Source organism: Penicillium subrubescens (assembly GCF_028828155.1).
Source record: "Penicillium subrubescens strain IBT 31985 chromosome Unknown utg000002l_segment0_segment0, whole genome shotgun sequence".
Taxonomy (NCBI): Eukaryota; Fungi; Ascomycota; class Eurotiomycetes; order Eurotiales; family Aspergillaceae; genus Penicillium; species Penicillium subrubescens.
In genome coordinates this window covers 3,133,544-3,155,745 of record NW_026643152.1, presented here as the reverse complement: position 1 = coordinate 3,155,745, position 22,202 = coordinate 3,133,544, and the positions used below count along the sequence as shown (strand labels likewise).

At 52.0% G+C, this 22,202-nt stretch overlaps 6 protein-coding genes across 6 annotated transcripts; 4 read left to right on the top strand and 2 right to left on the bottom strand.

Moving 5' to 3' along the window:
• Window positions 1-1,161: 1,161 nt before the first annotated feature.
• Window positions 1,162-3,381, top strand: prm1 (pheromone-regulated protein PRM1; the record flags this gene model as incomplete). The annotated part of the gene is made up of 1 exon (XM_057148462.1): window positions 1,162-3,381. The coding sequence occupies one exon, from the start codon at window positions 1,162-1,164 to the stop codon at window positions 3,379-3,381; it is 2,220 nt and encodes a 739-aa protein (XP_057012116.1).
• Window positions 3,382-4,732: 1,351 nt separating this feature from the next.
• Window positions 4,733-9,006, bottom strand: N7473_002521 (putative xanthine dehydrogenase HxA; the record flags this gene model as incomplete). The annotated part of the gene is made up of 4 exons (XM_057148461.1): window positions 4,733-6,416; window positions 6,473-8,427; window positions 8,494-8,697; window positions 8,761-9,006. The coding sequence occupies 4 exons, from the start codon at window positions 9,004-9,006 to the stop codon at window positions 4,733-4,735; spliced, it is 4,089 nt and encodes a 1,362-aa protein (XP_057012115.1).
• A 451-nt stretch (window positions 9,007-9,457) lies between these two features.
• On the bottom strand, window positions 9,458-11,737 carry N7473_002520 (uncharacterized protein; the record flags this gene model as incomplete). Its single annotated transcript, XM_057148460.1, has 2 exons — window positions 9,458-9,647; window positions 9,735-11,737. Coding segments are annotated over 2 exons (2,073 nt in total), but the record flags the coding sequence as incomplete, so codon positions are not given.
• A 366-nt stretch (window positions 11,738-12,103) lies between these two features.
• Window positions 12,104-17,026, top strand: aarA (L-aminoadipate-semialdehyde dehydrogenase; the record flags this gene model as incomplete). Its single annotated transcript, XM_057148459.1, has 8 exons — window positions 12,104-12,492; window positions 12,551-12,656; window positions 12,754-13,804; window positions 13,863-14,179; window positions 14,236-14,674; window positions 14,741-16,137; window positions 16,196-16,539; window positions 16,601-17,026. 8 exons carry the CDS (start codon window positions 12,104-12,106, stop codon window positions 16,896-16,898), a joined length of 4,341 nt encoding a protein of 1,446 aa, XP_057012113.1. The 3' UTR covers window positions 16,899-17,026.
• Window positions 17,027-17,593: 567 nt separating this feature from the next.
• Window positions 17,594-18,445, top strand: N7473_002518 (carbonic anhydrase; the record flags this gene model as incomplete). Its single annotated transcript, XM_057148458.1, has 1 exon — window positions 17,594-18,445. One exon carries the CDS (start codon window positions 17,594-17,596, stop codon window positions 18,443-18,445), a length of 852 nt encoding a protein of 283 aa, XP_057012112.1.
• A 1,090-nt stretch (window positions 18,446-19,535) lies between these two features.
• N7473_002517 (AAA family ATPase) lies at window positions 19,536-21,489 on the top strand (the record flags this gene model as incomplete). The annotated part of the gene is made up of 5 exons (XM_057148457.1): window positions 19,536-19,602; window positions 19,666-20,576; window positions 20,633-20,857; window positions 20,896-21,206; window positions 21,261-21,489. 5 exons carry the CDS (start codon window positions 19,536-19,538, stop codon window positions 21,487-21,489), a joined length of 1,743 nt encoding a protein of 580 aa, XP_057012111.1.
• Window positions 21,490-22,202: the final 713 nt, after the last annotated feature.

Sequence of the window (22,202 nt, the reverse complement as noted above, 5' to 3'; positions counted from 1 at the left end):
GCCGGGCGCTTAACGGTGCCAGCCAGCGCCCTTGAAACCAACTCGGTGCTGTGGCCTTATGCAGGTGGGTTGCAGGTTACAAACTGCAGGCTGTGGGAGCTTCCCCTGTCTGCTTCTCGGCCCTGGCTCAGCTCCGGAATCACCCTCAACCGGATTTTATTCGAGCGAGGGTGGTTGAATTCTCCGTTGCTAAAGTGTGGAGTGCTGAGTGCTGACAATGTTATTGCCCTGAAGGGGTTTAGTCACGAGAGAGGTGGGCCCGATCTGGTGGCACGATCATCCAACCAGCTGCCGATTTAGCCCAGAATCCTGTGGATCCTGTCGTTCTTCTTTGGGCTCTCGGGCTATTCGATACACCCTATTCCCCAGCAACAAAGAAGGTCACCAGCCAGCGACATCCAAACAAAGCCTCTTTGTCATCGACCCATGACACCAGAAACACCGGAGTGGGCCATGAAAGACCGTCGCGTTCGAGTCGCACAACGTTATTGACAGACAATTGGCTCCTAGTGAGCGGGCGCTAAGCGCTCACGGGACTCTAGGGGCTCACAGGGTCTATATTTGACTGGCCCTGGGACTCTTCAGGACCAAGCGAGCCGTATACGCGCTTTGATGCAGGATGAAACAGATCCTAGCTCCGATCGCCTGTCAACGGGCTTTATTTTTATGCTTCCCTTTGTTTCGACTGAGGCATGACACCCTCTGACTGGTCCTTTCAACGTCGTGGGGTCGCTAACTGCTTCAGATGGAGTCTTTTTATAAACAATCAGCCTTCTGGTAGATGTCATAGATTGGCGCTGGCTACCAGAAATAATGTTTGGCCACTAGCCTGGGACTCTATTTGATCTCTCGTTGATCGCCTTCTATTTTGGTCCCCATTTCCTTCATTTTCCGTGACGGCTGCCTTGTCACTTATTGTTTTGATTGTTCGTCTCTTTTTAGGCTGCATCCTCACCCGATTGACATCTGCCTTCTTCACTGCCTACCACCCTCTCTATACACTATGTTCCCTTAGAGCCTTCCGCTCTCAACTTTTGATTATACTTTCTCTGTTGCGATATCCTACTTTCCTCCTCCTGTACAGCTCCGATTGCGACGACTTAATACCCCATTCTTGTTTCCCGCTGGACGTCGAAACACACTCTCATCCACAAAGACACCATGATATTCTCACGATCCGGGCGATCAGTCTTTCCTTTACTTCCTCCATACGGAGCACACGATCCTTCTAACGGGCGAATCATTCCTTTGCACCCAGATGGCCTCACGCCATACCTTGGCCTGCGCGCCCGACTATCACAAGTATGGATCAATCGCTGGACGATATTGTTGATCCTGGTGCTGGTTCGAGTTCTAATCGCCATTGGAGATGTTCGCAGTGACATGGCCTCAGCTAAGCGTGAGGCACTGTCTGCATGTACCTCCGTGGAGTCCATGGGCAGTGTGATGGCCTCCATGCCACATTATCTGGCTTCCGGGGTCAACGAGCTCACTGCTTCGGGAGTCGAACATGCCGTGAATGGCCTGAACTCCATGCTTCTGCTTACAATCACGGGCGTGGAGGAGATCATCCTGTTCATTATCAAGATCATGTACCAGACCTATCTCTGTCTCGCCACGATGGCGGTACGAAGTAGCGTTCACGTTGCTACCGCGCTGATTGAGGACGTGGCGGGCTTCTTAAATACCACCATCAAAGCGGCTGCAAAGGATATTCAAAAGACGGTGACCACGTTCGAACACGCGCTCGATGAATTCGCCGGTCTAGTCAACACTGCGGCAAGCGCCTTGGGTGCTTCTCTGCCATCGCTCAATCTGAATAGTTCCCTTAGCGTGTTGGACGATATCTCCCTCCCGTCCTCGATTAACACCACTCTCGATAAACTGAACAACGACATCCCTTCATTCGACGAGGTACAGAACTTTACTGAGAGCATTATCCGACTTCCCTTTGAAGAGGTCAAGAAACTCGTGAACGCCTCGCTGGGGACGTACACTTTTGATCGCAACGCGCTACCCACCCCGGCAAAGCAGCAACTGGCATTCTGCAACGACAACGACGGCATCAACAGCTTCTTCAAAGGCGTTACCGACATTGCTGTCACCGCACGAACAATCTTCATCGTCGTCATCCTCCTCGCAGCTGTTCTTGCCTGCATCCCCGTCGCTTGGCAGGAAATCCGCCGATGGCGTCAGATGAAGGAGCGCGCTCAGTTGGTCCGCAAAGAAGCTCACGACCCAATGGACGTCGTCTATATCGTCTCTCGCCCTTACACAGCTGCCGCAGGAATCCAGGCTGCAAGCCACTTCAGCAACAGTCGTCGACAGATCCTCGTGCGCTGGGCCATTGCGTACGCCACCTCCATGCCGGCACTGTTCGTTCTCGCCCTCGCCATCGCAGCACTACTCTCCTGCCTCTGCCAATACATCCTCCTCAGGAGTGTTGAAAAAGCCGTTCCAGGACTAAGCAACGAAGTAGGCGCTTACGCTGACAAAGTCGTTGGTGCGCTCTCGAATGCCTCAGTAGCATGGGCCACCGATGCAAACAAGGCGATCGACTCTATGGACGCCGATCTGAACAAGAAGATCTTCGGCTGGGTGAACACCAGTACAACGGCTGTCAACGACACACTTGAAACCTTCGTGGTAAAGACTCAGAACGTCCTGAATGACACCTTCGGCGGCACCCTCCTCGAAGAACCCGTTCAAGAACTCTTCGAGTGTCTCCTCGGTCTCAAGATCGAAAGCGTCCAGAAGGGTCTCACATGGGTCCACGACCACGCCCATATCGACTTCCCCAATCTTCCAAACGACACATTCTCTCGTGGCGCGAAAGATAGTATCTCCAACGACACGAACCCCTCCGCTAGCTTCCTCGCCGACGCGGGGGATACCACATCCAACAAAATTACGGAGGTAGTACAAAATGTCATCGACAAACTCAAAGACGGTCTCCGCACGGAAACCCTCATCGCCACGGCCATCCTTCTCCTATGGGTTGTCATCGCCTTGATCGGTATCCTCCGCGCAATGACTCTCTTCTGGGGCCGGGACCGGAATCGCGGCGATGGAGGTGGCCATGCCATGGACCCTGTGCGTGATAACTCGGGGCCTAGAAACCCGGGACCCGCACCAGACTCGAGAGACTTTACGGATATTCCTTTGACAGCTATCCCGAGGAATGAGCTTGGTTTTATTCAGGCCGTGCCTCGGTATGAGACACCCGCTGCGGGCACTTCGCAGGATAGGGCTGAGCCGTCGTTCAACGATGAGAAGGTTGGCTTCGCGGGACAGCGGAATTATGATTCTGCGCTCAAGGTTGATGCTGAACCGGCGTCGCGGAAAAGCAATTATGTGGAATATGATGGGAAAAGGGGTTGATCCATTCATTTTTTGGAATATTTGAGCGTTAGATCTTTTTTTTTGTATCATCTTTGCATGTAAAGGTGCTGGTGGACAGGCTTTTACTGCCTTGGAGTTTTCAGTGATTTAATAAACCATTTGCATCTTTGAATTGAAATTCTTACATCACTTGATCTAAAATCCAGTACTCCTCGTAGAGACAAACTACAGCGACAGTCTTGAATAGAGATAGGCTGAGGCTACTCGCACGCCAAACTATACCCATTTCGGATGGGGCTTTCATCTCGGTACATGGAGTACATAGACATACGCACAATTCCGATCAAGCCTATTACTATCCTGAATTTTATCTACAGTGGTAGTTCAAAAGTCTGAATCTAGAGGCCAGAGAGACCACCTGAATCTGATAGATATGCTTCTACTTCTTGGTTTTTGAGAGGTCTTTCTAAAGGTCTTTTCAATCGTCTTTCGCGATAGCTTAGGTATCATTTTTTAGTCTACCATTCACCTTGTGACTGATAAGATAATTCTGAACATTGGTCATAGCTTCAAACTTTTGAAACCTCACTGTATCAGCCCTCTTTATTACTTTCTTCCTGGCCCACCACACTGTCCACGTGATAATGCTATTCGGACCTAGGGGGTGGCAGCAGCATTACCCCTTTCTTATGATCTTTATCTACTTCACTAAGGCCTTACAATTCCCTGGCTACGATCATACTTTACATACCAGGCGGTATATTCGGGTACCTCGATCTTGGCGGACAGTTATTCCGCGGCATTGGAGCGCTAGCTGCATGAAGCCTTCCATTCTCCGAGAATCAGAACAATTGTTACGCGATCTGGCATTGAATGCTGTCTTTTGGGCGAAAAATCCTGTTGCAGGCGGGCGAACTGCAACAATGCTTACTTTTTGCTCAACTGTTGAGACCTTATCGCCCATGCCTCGCGACCTACTGTTTTCTTGGTGTTTCCTCGAGTTTCCTTTTATGCTCTGTTATCTCTTTTTTTGTCGCTCATTCGAGTCAGATTGTGTGTTTTCTCTGAATGTCTTTTGCCCTATCTTGTGAACCGTCTTGTGAACCGCCTTTTTTAACAGCTAGAGTAAAAGGCTTAGCAGGTAGGCCAAGGACATCTAGGTACTAAATGTACCTACCATCTACCATATCCGAAAAGAGAATCGTCTGTCGCACCAGTAGCCTCAGCCTAAAATGACTCTTATAACTAATAAATGAGCTATTAATTTTTTTTTCTTAAATTGTAGAAAGGCCTTTTTAGAGTAATTCTTCAACAATCTATTGATAGTAAAATTCCAAATGACATTGCTGTCGTACATGCCGTAACTCGTATATAATGCAAATGCAGATAACTAAATAGCGACAAAGAAACTCTTCTCGCCTTCCTTCGGAGTCACCCTTGCCCTTTCAACAATCGGGTCCGCACAACTGATACGGATACGCTCCGGCGTAGCCGGGCTAATCAAGCTCAGCACCTCCTCAACACCCCACTGCTTCCGGGCAGCCTTCAGCGCATCACGAATAGCGAAGAACACAGCGCTGCCCATGAAAAGAGGCGGCTCACCAACACCGCGGGAACGCTGGATGGTGCGCAGATTCTCCCACTCGACATCCTTGAGCAGACTCACGTTGAAGACCTGAGGAATGTCGCGGAAGCCGGGGATCTTGTAGTTACCGGGACCGCGGGTGAAGATTTGGCCTGAGGCGCGGTGCCAAAGACTCTCTTCGGTGGTGAAGAGGCCCTGTCCTTGGACGTAAGCACCTTCGATTTGGCCGTAGTCGATGGACGGGTTGATGGTACGGCCAACGTCCATCTTGATATCTGCGCGCAGAGGGGTCCAGTCTCCAGTCAAAGTGTCGATCTGTACTTCAGCTGCGGTGATACCCTGCGTGAAATAGAAGAACATCTGGCCAGAGTTCTCGCCCCATACGTAACCGATATCTGGTGTACGGTAGTAACCCTGTGCGGAGAGGTTGACACGGGAGAAGTATGCTGCGTGCGCGAGCTCTTTCATGGTCGCGTCGGGCATCTTCTCGCGGAATGGGCGGAGTCGCTCATTCAGCTGCTCGCAGGCATTGAAAATGGCGTAACCATTCAGATCGGAACTGGCGGATGCTGCTGTCGAAGAAGTGTTGGCGACGGTGTTGGTCGCCGTCTCAGCAATGAAGACGTTATCTTGTGGCACGCCCAGAGCCTCGGCGGCGATCATGACCATCTTGGTGTGAAGACCTTGACCCATCTCGACACCTCCGTGGGCCACGAGAACACTACCGTCATGATAGATGTGGACCAAAGCACCGGCCTGGTTCAGGAAGAGGGCTGTGAAGGAAATACCAAACTTGGTCGGGACAATAGCCATACCACGTTTGGACCACTTGTGTTCCTTGTTGTACTCCTCAACAGCCTTGCGGCGCTCCATGTAGTTGCTCTCCTCCAAGACTTGGTTGTACATCAGGGGCACATACCAATCCTTCAGCTCCTGATTAAAGTGTGTGGTCTCACCAGGCTTGTACATGTTAATGGCACGCATATGCTCCGGTGAAATGTTGAGATGATCGGCAATCTCGGAGATGTAGCATTCAGCGAAGAACAGACCCTGTGGTCCGCCGAAGCCACGGAAGGCCGTGTTGGACACGGTGTTGGTCTTGCAAATTCGGCCACGCACATAGATGTTAGGGATCTTATAGACACCGTCGATGTGAGATAAGCTTCGCTCAACGACCGCACCCGACAAATCTTGGGTATGGCCACCGTTGGCGAACACGTCGGCGTCGAGAGCAAGGATCTTTCCCTCCTTGGTGACACCAACCTTCCACTTGCAGAGGAACGGGTGGCGTTGACCGGAAGTCAAGATATCCTCGTCACGGTTCAGCATGCATCGAACGGGTCGGTTGAGCTTCTTCGCGGCAGTGGCACAGATCCCAGCCAGCTGGATAGAGCGCGTTTCCTTGCCACCAAATCCACCTCCGAGTCGCTTGACTCGAGAGACAACCTTGTTCGCGGCGACTCCGCAAACCTGAGCGATGTATGCTTGGCTAAATGATACGTTAGCATGAACTGGGCGGCTCAGATAGGATGTGCTGCAACTAACGTCTCAGTGGGATTCTGTGTTCCACTCCAAACCTCGATCTCCCCATCTTCAGGCTTGGGAATGGCAACACAGGCTTGGGTCTCCAAGTAGAAATGTTCTTGACCGCCCATGCGAGAGACACCCTCAAAAATGTGGTCGGCCTGCTTGAAGCCCTCCTCTGTGTCACCATTCTTGATGAAGCGATAGTGACCGAAGAAGGATTCCGCCTCAATGGCCTCTTCCATGCTCAGGATGACCGGGAGATCCTCGTATTCAACCTTGACAGCTCGCATACCTTCCTCTGCAATCTTGGCGGTTTGTGCCACGATCACACCAATGGGCTGACCAGCAGTGGTGACCTCGTCCACGGCAAAGAAAAGCTCATCGGAGACGGGTGCTCCCCACCAGTTAGCCTGTGGGTTTGGTAGATCCGTGTGGTCAACATAATCAACAACACCAGGAATTTCTAGGGCTGCCGAGGGGTCGACACTTAGAATCTTTGCATGTGCCTTGGTTGAAAGGACCATGCAGGCAAACAGCTCATTCTGTTGAACGGGGATATCGTCGGTATACTGAGCTTGACCGGTGGATTGCTTGAGCGCAGCAACGTGAGGGGTAGCCTTGCCCAGAATCTTCTGCTGATAAGCAGCGGAAGCTTCGTGGTCCTTTGCACCAGTGGAAATAGCTCTTTCAATCTCAGCGACAACGTCGGGATCTAGGTCGGTTGCCTTGACCTCGAGTCCCATGAGAACATCGTGATAGAATCGGTAGAAAAAGCCCATTGCCAATGACTTCCGATAGGTGGCCATGCCACCGGGAACGCCGTACGGCAGGCTGAAGTCCTTCTCCAAAGCAGACATAACGCCCTCTAACGTTTCGGGGTTGGTGAACTTCTTGCCGATCAAGGCATCCTCAGCGTTCTTCGCCGAGACTGTCATGGCAGCCATGCCACCGAAGACGAGATTACAGCTTGTAACCTCATTAGTATCGGACAGCGATACGCGGAGCGCGGAGTTGACGATGGCAATATCATCGTCCTTTCGCTTAGCCTGCTTATAGGCGCGAATGTGTTCTCCAGTCTCCTGGGCAACTGGGATTCGCAGGCTGGCGATGATAGCATCTGGGGCCAAAGCAGTCTTACGGTAGCCTTGGAAGAACTCGGTCATGGGAATTTCCTTATCTCCTTCAAGCGACTTGGCAATCAGGGTGGTGTTGGTCGCCACGAACACAGGGTTCAAATCGGAGATGGGAGAGGCAGTAGCCAAGTTACCGGCTGGCGACGCGACATTTCGGATTTGACGTCCAGCAAAGTACTGAAGTTGTTTCTTGATCGCCTTGAATGGCTGGCTTCGATTCTGTCCGTAGCGTTCCACGGCCTGCTCACAGATGTGCTCCAAATCGGTCAAGGATACGTTGGCACCGATTTCCAGGCAGTCGTCGTGGAAGGTGAATTGTCGCAGCTCTGGAATGTCACCCACGTAGACTGAGGCGGCATAGCGCATAGCCTTGAACTTGATCTCAATCTGAGTCTCCGTGCTTCCGCCGATCAATTTCGCCTCGGGGTGGATATTCTTGATTTGCAGCAATTGTTCCACGGTCACAGGGCGATACCACTTCTTCCTCTTGTTGCCAAATACCATTGGCTGGAATACATGCTTTCGTAGCGCGGCGGGGAAGATCAGTTCTGTATCAGGGCTGTACTTCTTGAACTCGGGCGCCGGGAAGATGGGCTCCACCACCTCGGTCTCCTCGGTGGCTGGTGAAGAACCCTTGCAGCAACCACCGTCCTTCTTCTCCATGCAGCAGCCAGATCCTCCGTTAGCTTTGGACATGCCGCAGTTGTTGCGGGAGTTGAAGCTTTGGGCGGCATCCAGAATAGGACGGTATCCGGTGCAACGACACAAGTTACCATCAAACGCCTCCTCGACTGCGTGTTCCGAGGGAGTTGGGTCATTTCGTAGCAATGCATATAGACTCTGGAATACAATTAGTGACCTCATTCATTCAGACTCCCTGCTATCAGGAATGCTCCGGGGACGTACCATAACAATTCCAGGCGTACAGAAGCCACATTGACTGCCGTTCCCGACCGCAATCCGTTGCTGGACCGCGTGGGGCTTCTTCACATCGCCCAGTCCTTCGACTGTGATAACATGTTTGCCGTCGACAGAGACGAGGGGGGCAATGCAAGCGTTGACAGAGGCATGGTATATTTTCTTCGTTGTTTGGTTGAGGTGCGAAACGACCTATATATTTCCCCGCACGTTAGCAGAATGTCCTAGCCACGCCCATTCAACGAGAGCACCTACCACTGTACAAGCACCGCAACCTCCTTCAGCACATCCAAGCTTGGTTCCCGTTAAACCAACGCCTCTCAAGTATTCCAACAGGGTCAGTTCCGGGTTGACCGTGTCGACGGCAACTTTCGTGCCATTAAGATAGAACCGAATAGTATCGTCCCACTTCTCCGTGAGTTGAGCCAGCGAAGTCACCTTCGCCATCTCCTGCTCAACTTCACCAACCGAGTCTGAGTCCGTACTGCTTGCGGGCGCCATTGTGATAAGGGTAGAGGGGGAGCAGTGGCAAGACGCGATAGGTATGGACGGCGTTCACGAGCGACCTTCAATGTTCATGCTGGACAGGGGGCTCTTTAGTATATGTCGGGGAGATCGCAAAGACCTTCCTAAAGCTGTCACGAGATGTACACTCTCACGGAGGCGACCAGAGAGCGATTCAGGCCGAAGGTTAAGAGGGGAAGTCCAGCAGAGACGAGATCAGATGGCAAGCGATCAGGGACGAGATAGAGCAACTCGCCCGCACCCCACCTGTGCTCCACCGTGGAACCGCACCAGTGCTTCTTGCGGGGATCGCCACACGCCGAGGCGGTCGGACGCCTATCAGAGTCCGCTTCATTACTAACGGCGGTATCAGGGGGTGGACAAACAGCATAGCCATGATTACACTACACTGCATACGAAATATACGGTAGTATGTGGAGTAGTTATACACTCATTGACCGGTAAATTCTATCCAAATCCCACAATGCGCCGAAAATGCTGGAGTACAAGAAGACATATACCAGAAGAAGATAAAACATGTAAATGATCAAAAAATCAGTTGTCGCGCCTAGGGCGAGGGGCCAGAAAAGGCTTTCTCCTCTTCTTCCCACTGCTGGCGCTCAACGACACTTCGGGCCCTATAGTAATACACATGGTTAGCAATACGTTCGATTCCCACCGACTTGCCTCCTGCGAAGCACAGAAATGACTCAGTCGACACTCACCGATAAGCTTTCACGAATCGCCACACTTCGGTGTCCGCCAGGTTCCAGGCTTCGGCGACGTTCTTGATGTTGATCCGGTTGGTATCCACGCTTTTGATCACCTCGCGGGCCTTCCTGATCAACTCATACTCTTTGCCTACGCCCTGCTGGCTAGGATTCTTGTTCTGTATGCTCTCCTTGTCACCTGCCGTATTCGGGTCGATAGCGCCACTGCGGGGAATCTTGAATCCAAATTGCCACTCGAACTCATCCAGAAGCTCGGCTGGAAGACTCTGTCCAGCCGCCGCAGGGAGGGACTCGACGGTCATCCATAGAGAGTTAGCAACAGCTTGCTCACCAGCGACAACCTGTTTGAATACAGCTCCCCGGGACGAGCCGCCCAGTTCCCCTCCGAGGTGCTCCTTGGTGACGTCGGCCAACCACGGGTCTCGCTCAGTCTCACGACGGATCTGACGCGTAGTCACCTCGTCGGAGCTCTTCTGCAGACTGACGAGGGTGTACGGGTGGGGCAGAGTACCGATTGTGAATAGGAAGGAGGTGTTCTTGAAGCTTGCTGGCTGACTGATCCGCATGGCCCCCTTGGCGGAGCCGCAGGGACGGCATTCAGGAATGTTGGGAGGGCAAGAGTTTGGCATTGGGGACTCCGGGCATTGGATCAGAGTCTTGGCCAAACGTAGTGCAGGCTCCACCAGGGCCGTAGTATGCTGAGGAAAGGGCTTCAGCACGGCCAAGCCGGCTGGGAACGCGTTCTGGAAAGTGTTATGGAGGTGCGCATTGATAAGTTCCACTAGCTGTAGTCGGCCAGCTGCCGGGCTTTGGCTGATCTTTTCATGGACAGTTGGATAGTGCGAGGTGATACTAGAAGATCTGTAGTATGCAAGAGCAGTTGGCTGCTCCACCTTGAACAACGCAGGATCGATCAGGTCCGAGAATGAGGTGGACTTGTCGTCCAGCTTCTTGACCGCGCCTTCAATGGCCTGATTGATGCGCTGCTTCTCTGCGGAATAGAGCCCACCTTGGAAGTTATCAAAACGAGTGATGAACTCGGGCGTCATTCCGCGTCGCAAAGCTGTCAGGAGATTGTCGTCATATCGTGCCATAGGGAAGCATTCGAAATCGGCGAGTATTCCAGCTCCCATGTGGCCCCAAGCCAACCAACGGAAGACCTCGTTCTCCAAATCCTCGTTGAGTTTCAATTTCTGCACCACCTCATAGTATGGGTTCTTCATCGCGTCGCCCGGGGTGAGGATCACGGGCCGGAATCCCTTCGCAAACCAGGCTCGTCGCCAGGCGAGTAAAAGTTGATCATCCGCATCGTGGTCGTCCTTCAAGTCCTTGCCACTGTGCTTCTTCGGATTATATTTAGGGTTGTAATAGGTGTAGATTCGACGGCGTTCCTGCAGCGGAGGAAGGACGGAGCGGTTCTCATCCAGGGTAATGGCTGACGAGAAGGGGTTCTTCCATTCCCATGTGCTGAACCATTTCGACTCGCCACTCGTACTATTTGTTTGTTCCGCGGGGGCTTCGTGCGATGGAGGACGGAACGATGGCAGGTGGAAATTGCTCAGCGACGGGAGTTTTGGTAGCGGGACATGATACTTTGAAGGCTGCTCGCCTTCCTCGCCTTCAACTGTCGGCTCAGGGATAGGAGAGGATGAGAAGATGAAAAGAAGAAGCGCGACAAAGACAATGATAGCCAACAGCCCCGTGCTCCTATGAGGGATCATCTTTAACGATCTCTGCTCAGAGAGTGGGAGCCGATTGAGATGTGAACACAGGACAGAGACGATGCAACCGCGGTCGCGATGCTGTTCTTCTCCTGGAGATCTGACCTCGAACACACCGGATTCGGCAGGGAGGGCCAGGTCCAGTCTTGGCGGGAGGTACGCGGGATCTCGAAGAATCAAGAAATTATTCCATCGGATGAAGCCAATATGCGATGGCAATGCTAGCTCACCCTTGCCTCCAATGATGTCAGATAGACAACAGACAATAAGTAGTACAATTGCACTTCTCCTGAATGAGCCAAGACTCTCCCAGGAGCTTACTCGAGTGCCTGGGGCATCAAAAACACGAGCTGACTCAGCTATTACATCACCGTCTGGAGCTGGCCCGAGCGTTGCTGGCCCACACGACCACCAAGTATACAGCTTGGTAGACTTCTCTTGCTGGATCTAGTTCAAAACAACCGAATCATAATCTACGTATTTATAACTCATGCTGCCAGGTTCTGTTAGTATCGATATATCAACTCGGAAATTTAAAGCTCCAAGAGTTTAAACTATGTACTAGTATCTCAAACTACCGTAGATAGCATCAACCGAAGGCGGTGAAGCCTCTCATGATGTGTGGGGGGCGACTCGGGGCCAATGACCGCGGGGCCGCCCATGGCGAAATCGGAGCTTTTTTTTGTGCCCCTCCGCAGAAGAGCGGCCTTGACTCATCTCGCCTTCTCCATCCTTCTCCAAATTATATCGCGAAGCAATTGCACAGCAACCATGGCTGTGGGATCCGCTTCGCTACAGGACCGCCTTGAGAGGTGGGCACAACGCCTGAATAACCTCACTGTCTCTCCTCTTGCAAGAGACTATGATACCCAAGCCGATAACAAGCGGGCCATTGAGGCCTTTGAGACCCTCGAGCTCCCTCAGGAGACCCAATTGACCCTGAAGAAGCTCTCTGGATCTTCATCTTCGGAGTTCACTGTTTTCTTGACAGCTTTTGTGCTTCTAGTTGCTCGTCTGACCGGAGACGAGGAGTGCGTCATTACTTCCTGATAGCTTTTTGTGGGAACTAACGGCTGATAATGACTACAGTATTGCAATTGCCACCAACTTGGCCGAAGATTCCCGCCCATTTGTGCTCCGCGTGTTCTATGATCCTTCCGAAACCTTCACCCAGCTCTATGCCAAGGTTGACAAGGTGCGCTATCTATATACCTCCAATTCTACATATGAGTACTCGCCTCATAGCTCTCGTCCCGGCAACTCGGTTCTGACCGACTTTCTTGACATTATAGACCTTCAATGAGTGTGCCTCCGACATCGTGCCTTTGGGTAGCCTCCGCTCGTACATTCAAGACAAGTCCAAGTCTGAACGTACTCCCATCCTTTTCCGATTCGCTGCCTACGATGCCCCTGCCGCCTCGCAAGAATACCCCGCAAACACTTTCGATAGCACTGATCTAGTTATCAATGTTTCATCCGAGCTTGGTGCCTACTATAACCAGCGTCTTTTCTCCAGTGCACGAATTGCGACCATTCTGAAGCAGTTGGTTCGCATTGCTACCAATGCTGCTGCGAATCCAGAGGAGGCCGTGGGCCGAATTGATATGACTACCGAGGACCAACTCGCGCTTCTGCCCGATCCCACTGCTGACCTTAACTGGTCCAAGTTCCGTGGTGCTATCCACGATATTTTCGCCGCGAATGCGCAGAAGCACCCCGAGAAGCTTTGCGTCGTGGAGACCAAGTCGAGCAGCTCCGCCCACCGAGAGTTCACATATAAGCAGATTAACGAGGCATCAAACATCCTCGGACACCATTTGGTTCAGTCCGGCATTCAAAGGGGAGAGGTTGTTATGGTCTATGCCTACCGTGGTGTGGATCTGGTGGTGGCAGTCATGGGCATTCTGAAGGCCGGTGCTACATTCTCCGTTATTGATCCCGCCTACCCACCCGAGCGCCAGAACATTTATCTCGATGTTGCCCGCCCTCGTGCTTTGATCAACATTGCCAAGGCTACTACAGATGCTGGTGAACTCTCGGACATCGTCCGTTCGTTTATCAATGAGAACTTGGAGCTTCGCACTGAGATTCCTGCTCTCGCCCTTCATGATGATGGCAGTCTGACCGGTGGTTCTATTGATGGCCAGGATGTGTTCACCAAGCAGGTCAACCTGCAGTCTCAGTCTGTTGGTGTCGTCGTGGGTCCTGACTCAATCCCTACCCTGTCCTTCACCTCTGGTTCAGAAGGCCGACCCAAGGGCGTCCGCGGTCGTCACTTCAGCCTGGCATATTACTTCCCATGGATGTCCGAGACCTTCAAGCTGTCCGAGAATGACAAGTTCAGTGAGTGTTGTTCTCAATCTTAATTTGCACCCAACACTAATGTGTTTTCTCTCCAAAGCTATGCTGTCTGGAATCGCCCACGATCCTATTCAGCGTGATATTTTTACCCCATTGTTCTTGGGCGCTCAGCTGCTGGTCCCAGCCAAGGAGGATATCCAAAATGAGAAGCTGGCTGAGTGGATGCGAAACTACTCTGCTACCGTCACCCATCTTACTCCGGCCATGGGTCAGATTCTTGTGGGTGGTGCTTCGGCGCAATTCCCTGATCTGCACCACGCTTTCTTCGTCGGAGATATTTTGATCAAGCGCGATTGCCGGTCGCTTCAAGGCCTTGCCCCCAACGTCTCGATTGTCAACATGTACGGCACAACTGAGGTAAGGACACCAACATGGTATCTTGTGTCATGTTTTTCTAGGCTAATAAGGAATAGACTCAACGTGCCGTCAGTTACTATGAAATCCCAAGCTACTCGAGCCAGGAAGGCTTCTTGGACACCATGAAGGATATCATTCCTGCTGGTCGTGGTATGCTGGACGTCCAGATGCTGGTTGTGAACCCGTTCGACCCTACCCGTATGTGTGCTATTGGCGAGGTTGGTGAGGTCTACGTTCGCGCCGCTGGTTTAGCTGAGGGCTATCTTGGCTCCCCCGACTTGAACGCCAAGAAGTTCCTGACCAATTGGTTTGTGAAGCCCGAGGTTTGGACTGCAAAGGATAAGGGTGGCGATGAGCCTTGGCGTGAGTACTACGTCGGACCTAGAGATCGCCTGTATCGTAGTGGTGATCTTGGCCGTTACACTCCTTCTGGAGATGTTGAGGTCTCTGGCCGAATTGACTCTCAAGTCAAGATCCGCGGCTTCCGCATTGAACGTATGTGAAATCCTTTGGAACGATGTGGAATTCTGCCGAGGAACGTTTAAGCTGACTGTTTGCTAGTGGGTGAGATTGACACTCACCTGTCCCGTCATCCTCTGGTTCGCGAGAACGTGACTCTTGTGCGTCGTGACAAGTTCGAGGAGCCTACCCTTGTCAGCTATTTCGTCCCTGATATGAGCAAATGGTCCGAGTGGCTCGAGTCCAAGGGCCTCACTGATGATGATTCGGGTGAGGGAATGGTCGGCATGCTGCGTCGATTCCTTCCTCTGCGCAACGACGCCCGTGACCACCTCCGCAGCAAGCTCCCTGCCTATGCGGTGCCCACAGTGATCATCCCGCTAAAGCGTATGCCTCTAAACCCCAATGGAAAGATTGACAAGCCTGCTCTGCCCTTCCCCGATACCGCCGAACTCAGCGCTGCTGCTCCTCGTCGTCGCTCCTCTGCGATTCAGGCGTTGTCTGAGACTGAACAAGCTCTTGCTCAGATTTGGGCTAAGCTGATTCCTAACGTGACTGCCCGTATGATCGGACCCGATGATTCTTTCTTCGATCTTGGTGGACACAGTATTCTTGCCCAGCAAATGTTCTTCGAGCTCCGCCGCAAGTGGCGTACTGTTGATATCAGCATGAGTGCTATCTTCCGCAGCCCGACTCTCAAGAGTTTCGCAGGCGAGATTGACCGTCTTCTTGACGTGGAGGCCTTTGCGACTAGCGACAAGGCTGACCAAGTTACCAACGAGCCCGACGATGGCTACTCGAAGGATGCGCGACAGCTGGTCAATGAGCTTCCTGAGAAGTTCCCCACCAGAACGGAAGACCTGCTTGCTACTCAGCCAACTATCTTCCTTACCGGTGCTACTGGCTTCTTGGGTGCTCATATTCTTCGTGACCTTCTCACTCGCAAGTCTCCTTCTGCCAAGGTTGTCGCCCTTGTCCGCGCCAAAAGCGAGGAACAGGCTCTTGAGCGTCTTCGCTCCACCTGCCGCGCCTATGGCTTCTGGGACGAGGAGTGGGTTAACCGCCTGGAAACCCCTTGTGGTGACCTTGGTAAGCCTCTATTTGGCCTGTCTCAGTCTACCTGGGATGATCTTACCACCCGTATCGATGTGGTTATCCACAATGGTGCTCTCGTCCATTGGGTCTACCCTTACTCTACCCTGCGGGGACCTAACGTCCTGGGTACTATCGATGCCTTAAAGCTGTGCGCTACCGGCAAGGCTAAGCATTTCGCCTTTGTCAGCTCTACTAGTGCCTTGGACAACGACCACTACGTGCAAGAATCTGAGCGTAGCTTGGCTGCTGGTGGCAGTGGTGTGAGCGAGGACGACGATATGGAAGGCAGTGCTGTTGGCCTTGGTACAGGTTATGGCCAGAGTAAGTGGGCTGGTGAGCATTTAGTTCGCGCAGCACGGGCCCGCGGTCTGAAGGCTGGCATCATCCGATCTGGATACATCTTGGTAAGCTTTTGAATGCCGATTGACCCGTCAATATCAGGATACTCATTGTTTCAAATAGGGTGACTCCACCTCTGGTGTTTGCGTGACCGATGACTTCCTGACTCGCTTCTGGAAGGGTTGCGTTCAATTGGGTTCGCGCCCTAACATCGGCAACTCCGTCAATGCCTGCCCGTCAGACTATGTCGTGCGGGTTGTCATTTCCGCTGCTTTCCACCCTCCTAACAACTCCACCGGTGTTGTCCACGTTACTGGACAGCCGCGTCTCCGCTTCAATGAGTTCCTTGGAGCTCTGGAGACCTATGGATACCCCATTAAGCAGATCGATTACATTCCCTGGGCCTCTTCTCTGGAGCAGTATGTCAATGATGGCCAGCACAACGACAAGGAGTCTCAGCATGCCCTGTAAGTAACTTCTCGATTCCCGGGCCCTTTGTTCCGAACGAATTACTAACTGGTTATTTAGGATGCCACTCTACCATTTCGTTGTTTCCGACCTGCCTTCCAACAGCAAGGCCCCAGAGTTGGATAACACTTACGCCTCTGCCGGCTTGAAGGCTGATGCGGCGTGGTCTGGTGTCGACGCCTCTGCCGGTGCCGGTATTACGGTCGAGTTGATCGGATTGTATGCCTCATACCTGGTCGCGATTGGATTCCTGCCTGCGCCCACTGTCGCTGGTGCCCGGCCTCTGCCGCCCGTGCCCATCACCGAGGAGCAGAAGAAGATGATTCTCAACGTGGGTGGCCGTGGTGGTGCCCCTTAAAACGGAGTGGTGTGATATGATCTATATATTCCTGTTTCTCTGCTGGCCAGTGGTGGCGTGATTTTGGCTGTATAGAAAAGTCCTAGCAATTTTATATGCGAGCGAATGAATTCCAAACTCATCAGCCATCATCCTCGTATAGAGTCATAACACAGTGGTGTGTCATGTTGCCCAGTTTCCCTGTATAGATCGAGAGATCGTCCCGGTCAACCAAAACCGCAAGCCGCCGATACCGCCATCCCGACATTTCCTCGGAAAGACTCGCAGCCCCTCCAAACCGCCAACCCGCCCAGCTTCCCCTTCTTGTTCTTTATTCTTCTTCCTCTACGACACCTTTTTATTGATAAAAGCCAAGTCACCTGCTCTTCTCACCCCTTCAATTTCCTCATCTCAAGTTCACATCCAAAACGATTCACTATGTCTGAAGGTACGTGCGTGACCGGTCAACGTTTCTGTTCATCCTTGGCGGGATTTTCCTTCTTCCCCAATTCTTTCCCCAACATCTCATCCTCTCCGCGGTCGTCGGATACTCGCGGCGCACCCTCTTCAGTCAAGTCCAGGGCAAGTTGGCGGCTGGGGTTGTGATTCCCTTCCATCTCTTCTCTGTACTTCTGTCTGGTGTCCGGTGTTCCAATTTCTCTCCTTCTCATTGGTCTTAACCCCCGAACACCTGTTCCTTCCCCCCACCGTTCGTCATGAGCGCTGCAGGACCGGCGATGCGATCTCGTTTTTTTGCTCGCGCCAGCGAGGCCGCCAAGCAGATCGCGGGTCGCCAGCCTGTGACTCTCTGTTTCTCTCCTTTGATCAATGCTATCCCTCGTGTCTCTCCCTTCTCGACCTCCGCCCCTTCCTACTGCGCGAACCACAAACCCTCCGCAACGACCACACAGACTAATTCCACCAACTCGGAACCTACAGACAAGTACGTCGCTGGTCTGCGCAAGAACAAGGACTGGGCCGCCCAGACCGCGCGCGAGCACCCCGACCTCTTCCCTACCCTCGCCAACGGCCAGCAGCCCCAGATTCTGTGGCTCGGCTGCTCTGACTCACGATGTGCGGAGACCTCGATGCTCGGCCTGCTGCCCGGCGACGTCTTCGTCCACCGCAACATCGCCAACATCCTGCACCCCGGTGATCTGAGCTCGGGCGCTGTCATCGAATACGCCGTCAAGCACCTGCGTGTCAAGCACGTCGTGGTCTGCGGTCACACATCCTGCGGTGGTGTCGCTGCGGCCATGGGCAGCAAGCAGTTGGGCATCCTGGACCCCTGGTTGCTCCCCCTGCGCCAGGTGCGCGAGCGCAACCTCGCCACTCTGCAGAAGCTGCCGCCTGACGAGGCGGCCGAGAAGCTGGTGGAGCTCAACGTCCGGGAGAGCCTGAACGTCGTCACTCAGAAGAGCGTCGTTCTGGAAGCCATCCAAGAGCGTGGTCTTCAAGTACACGGTCTGATCTATGAAGTTGGCTCCGGCGTTCTCCGTGAGTTGGATACCACCGACTCCGATGAGGCTATTAAGGCTCGTCTGGTGGCCTTCAAGACCGAAGCTTAGACCTTTGGAGGAAATACTATTTGAACAGATTGAAGATCTTTTGGGGTCGAAGGGGGCGCATGTATCTAGCATAAAGCGGGGTGTAGTGGTGTATACAGATGTTTTCTCTTGAGGGTAGAGAGTTTGAAGGTGATGAATGATGACCAGATCAATAAGTCTTTGTCGACTTGATCGAAACACTCTCTTCCTGCATTGTGCAACCTGAACTCTTTAAGCCCCGTTCCAAGGTCGGGTTATTTGTTTGGATCCCAAGCCTATGCTACAGGTATGATGCATTGTCACATAAAGTAGTTAGGATCGCTTGTGATAAAGTGGAGTATGGAGGCTCTTTTCGTATATTAATTATGCTCCACAGGCCAATGTGATATGTACTGTAATTCTTCCAATTTAGCCGACCCGCCAAGAGAAAAGACAGGAGACAGGCACTGCTTGTAATGCTTTGCTTCTATCTTCTACGTGGAAACACAAGTCTAATAACTTTCTGATGATGAAAAACCACCTAGATCTTGGAACTTGAAGATGAATCAGTGCATCTAGGCCCGCTGGCGGAAATAGCCCCCTCCAACAAGTACCAATGGGATAAACTCCCTGAACTCAGCACCAGCAAACTTACGACCGAGTGCTGGACTAAGCAGACAGCACATTCTATTTTGATATGATCTAACAAGCTAACAGGGTCATGCATCAGGCAGCAATGCCTTGAGGCTGAAAGGGCGGGGAAGCTGCATATACCTGGACACATTTTGGGGCGATAACATCGCATCGCCAGCTGTTTGGACAGATGGTTGATGTAGCTATGACACCCATGAATGCTAGTAGCCAAATGCGCTATTTGATTTTTGGCAAGTAGATAAGTTGCTGGAATTCTTCTGGCCTTCTTTCTTCTTTTCCATCGTTCCTTCCCTGTGTAATACTACTGGAGATTTCCTGGGGAAGGAGCACCTTCTGTTGTAAGGTTATTTTTCCACTTTGACAAATCATCTCTGTCCAGGCCCTTGACTACTTACTTCATCTTCTCTTGTTCCTCCGCCCACAAAATCCTACTGGACGCTCTTCTCATTCCAGGTTCAAGTTAGCTTGCTTCTTCAACATGGTGGGAAACACCAACGCCACCATGGTGGAAGAAACCATCTGCAATATCACCACACCTGAATCAGGTAAGTGAATCATCATGCGCGTATCTCGATACCAGTAGCCGCTTTGACTGACGTTTATCAAAGAGAGCGCAGAGGAAATCGATATCGAGTATGCCATTCGCGGATCCACCTGTGGCGTTCGAAACCTTTATCAAACCGAGCCCGATGAAGACGGGGAGACATCACGGACCACGAAGCTTCCAGTGAAAATGATCGAGTCCGTGAAAACGGACGAATCTGCACAATTCGCATTGATTCTACGGTACACCAAATGCTACGATGGACGGGAAGAGCCTGACTATCTTCTCGGTCCTGGTCCAAAGCGAGCCTCTGAAGAACTTCTTGGGGAAATTCCTTACGATGGATACGCTGGAGTGACCACTCCACTTAAGCGCCTGGAATTCAAACGGCCGCTCAGGCCTCTTGTCTATCGATGGGAGAAGTTCGTCAAGGTTTGGGAAGAGGAAGAGCTGGATTCAACAGCCAAAGAACACGCTGACCTCTTTTACAAGATTTTCGAAGAGGAACTGAAGGACACACTTGAGCACAAGAAGGACCTTATTCGCAATCGAGTCATCACACACCCACTGGTCTGGATCCTCTTTGAGCCCGGTGACATGGTCATCAGCAGCAGTAACGCCCCACGGGGATACCTCTTCTCGAGTGCTCAGCTTCGAAATCGGAGCAACGATTGGGTCCTCACTTGCAAACACATTAACTTTAATGGCAAGAGATTTGGCTACAAGGACCAAGATTTCTTTGTGGATGCTTTCGTTGGAACCATGCCTATCACTTCTCTGCCGGTTTACCCCTTGAAGTATCATACTGAGAAGGACGATTTGCAGAAGACCCTTATCGCCCAGGGAAAACGCTGGGAGGAGCACAAAGGGTACCATTATCGGCAATATGAAGGCACAGCTCTGGAACCTCAGAGGAAGGCCGCAAGAAACAATACCATGTCAAGAGTCGTATTATCATCGACGCCGAAGCCTTCGGTATCTTCTGTTCGCGTGGGCCTGTTCACGTGTATGGGCATACGGATATGCCCCAGGAGCTGACCGATGACCAGCGCATGATCACTTCGGACACGGTCTATGGCTACTCCCTGATTGATAAGGAGTGGTTAGAATTCTCTCTTCGTGGCGTGTCGGAGATCGAATGGAACACTCACGCCTTTGAGTCTCTTGTCCTTCCCCAGGAGCAGGAAGGCCTGAAGGATCTGCTTCTGGCTGTTGCCAACGCCCAGTCCAAGCAACTGGACAACTTCGACGATGTTGTTCGTGGCAAGGGTCGTGGCATTATCCTACAGCTCAGCGGCCCCCGGGTGTGGGCAAGACCTTGACAGCAGATAGCGTGGCCGAAGTGATGCAGGTTCCATTGTACGCCATGAGTGCAGGCGACCTCGGCACTCATGCCGAGGTAGTTGAGCAAAAGCTGCAAGAGATCCTTCGCATTGTTCCCAAATGGGGCGCCGTTCTCCTTGATGAGGCCGACGTCTTCATGGAAGCCCTTTCTTCGGCCGACCTAGAGCGCAACGAACTGGTGTCGATTTTCCTCAGGGTGCTGGAATACTACGAGGGTATTCTATTCCTGACAACCAACCGTGCCGAGCACATTGATCCGGCGTTTGAATTCGGATCCACCTGTCGCTGACTTACAAGGAACTTGACGCTAACTAGCTCCCGGCGACACATTTGGAGTCAATTCTTGGGCCGCTCTGCTAATGTGGCTGCTTTCTCGGATGAGCAGCTGGACCAGCTTGCCGTGCCGCAGATGAACGGGCGACAAATTAAGAATACTCTCAAGACTGCCAGTCTGCTGGCTTGGTCTCAGGAGAAGGAGTTGGAGTTTCAGCATGTTCAGGTGGTGCTCAATCTGCGAAACAGCAATGCGCTGAAGATTGACTAAATTGGGCTGGTGTGAGCTTGGACCTATCTGGTTGGTCTTGACGGAAGTTGCGTTGTTATGTCGGAAGTTGTGTTGTTATGTCGTATGTAGTTATCTTGCTGTATGACACGTAGAAAGAATACATGCACTTTGACCTGGAGAGTTTCCCGAACCGTGTTGTTTTTCTCGAAAGAGGGTTGTGTCTCAGTTGAGTAGTGAAGCAGACAGATACTCTCAACGCGCCTCTTTCTTGGTAGTTTAAATCGGCTAGCTTAAGACCCACAATCTGACATCTATCAATCCCCCATGCCATATATACTGTACAACTGTCGAACTTGTCAATATAAAGGCATGCCAATTGATTGTTTGTTAATGCCCTTCTCGGCCTGAGGCCAAGAAACCTGACTAAGCCCAGGGTCTGCGTCTGCCCGCCCTGAGAGTCACATGACTCGGCTATTGTTTATCTCTGTTCGCCACCTCCTGAGAAACGGAGAGTACAGATCGATGGATTGAAAGAGAGAAGGAGAGAAGAGAACTTTGCGTAGAGAACCTCCTGTGATGGATGAGATTACTTGTGTTGCATATAATTTTCAACTTCTGATTATCATATGAAACGCGCTCATAATGTGCGATTGGATAAGACCCGTGGTGCTCGGTAGTTAGGCCATGAATCTAAACAGGGGGCAGGGTTCGGACGCTAGTTAGTTAACTAGGCAGGCCTTCTTTGACCCCAG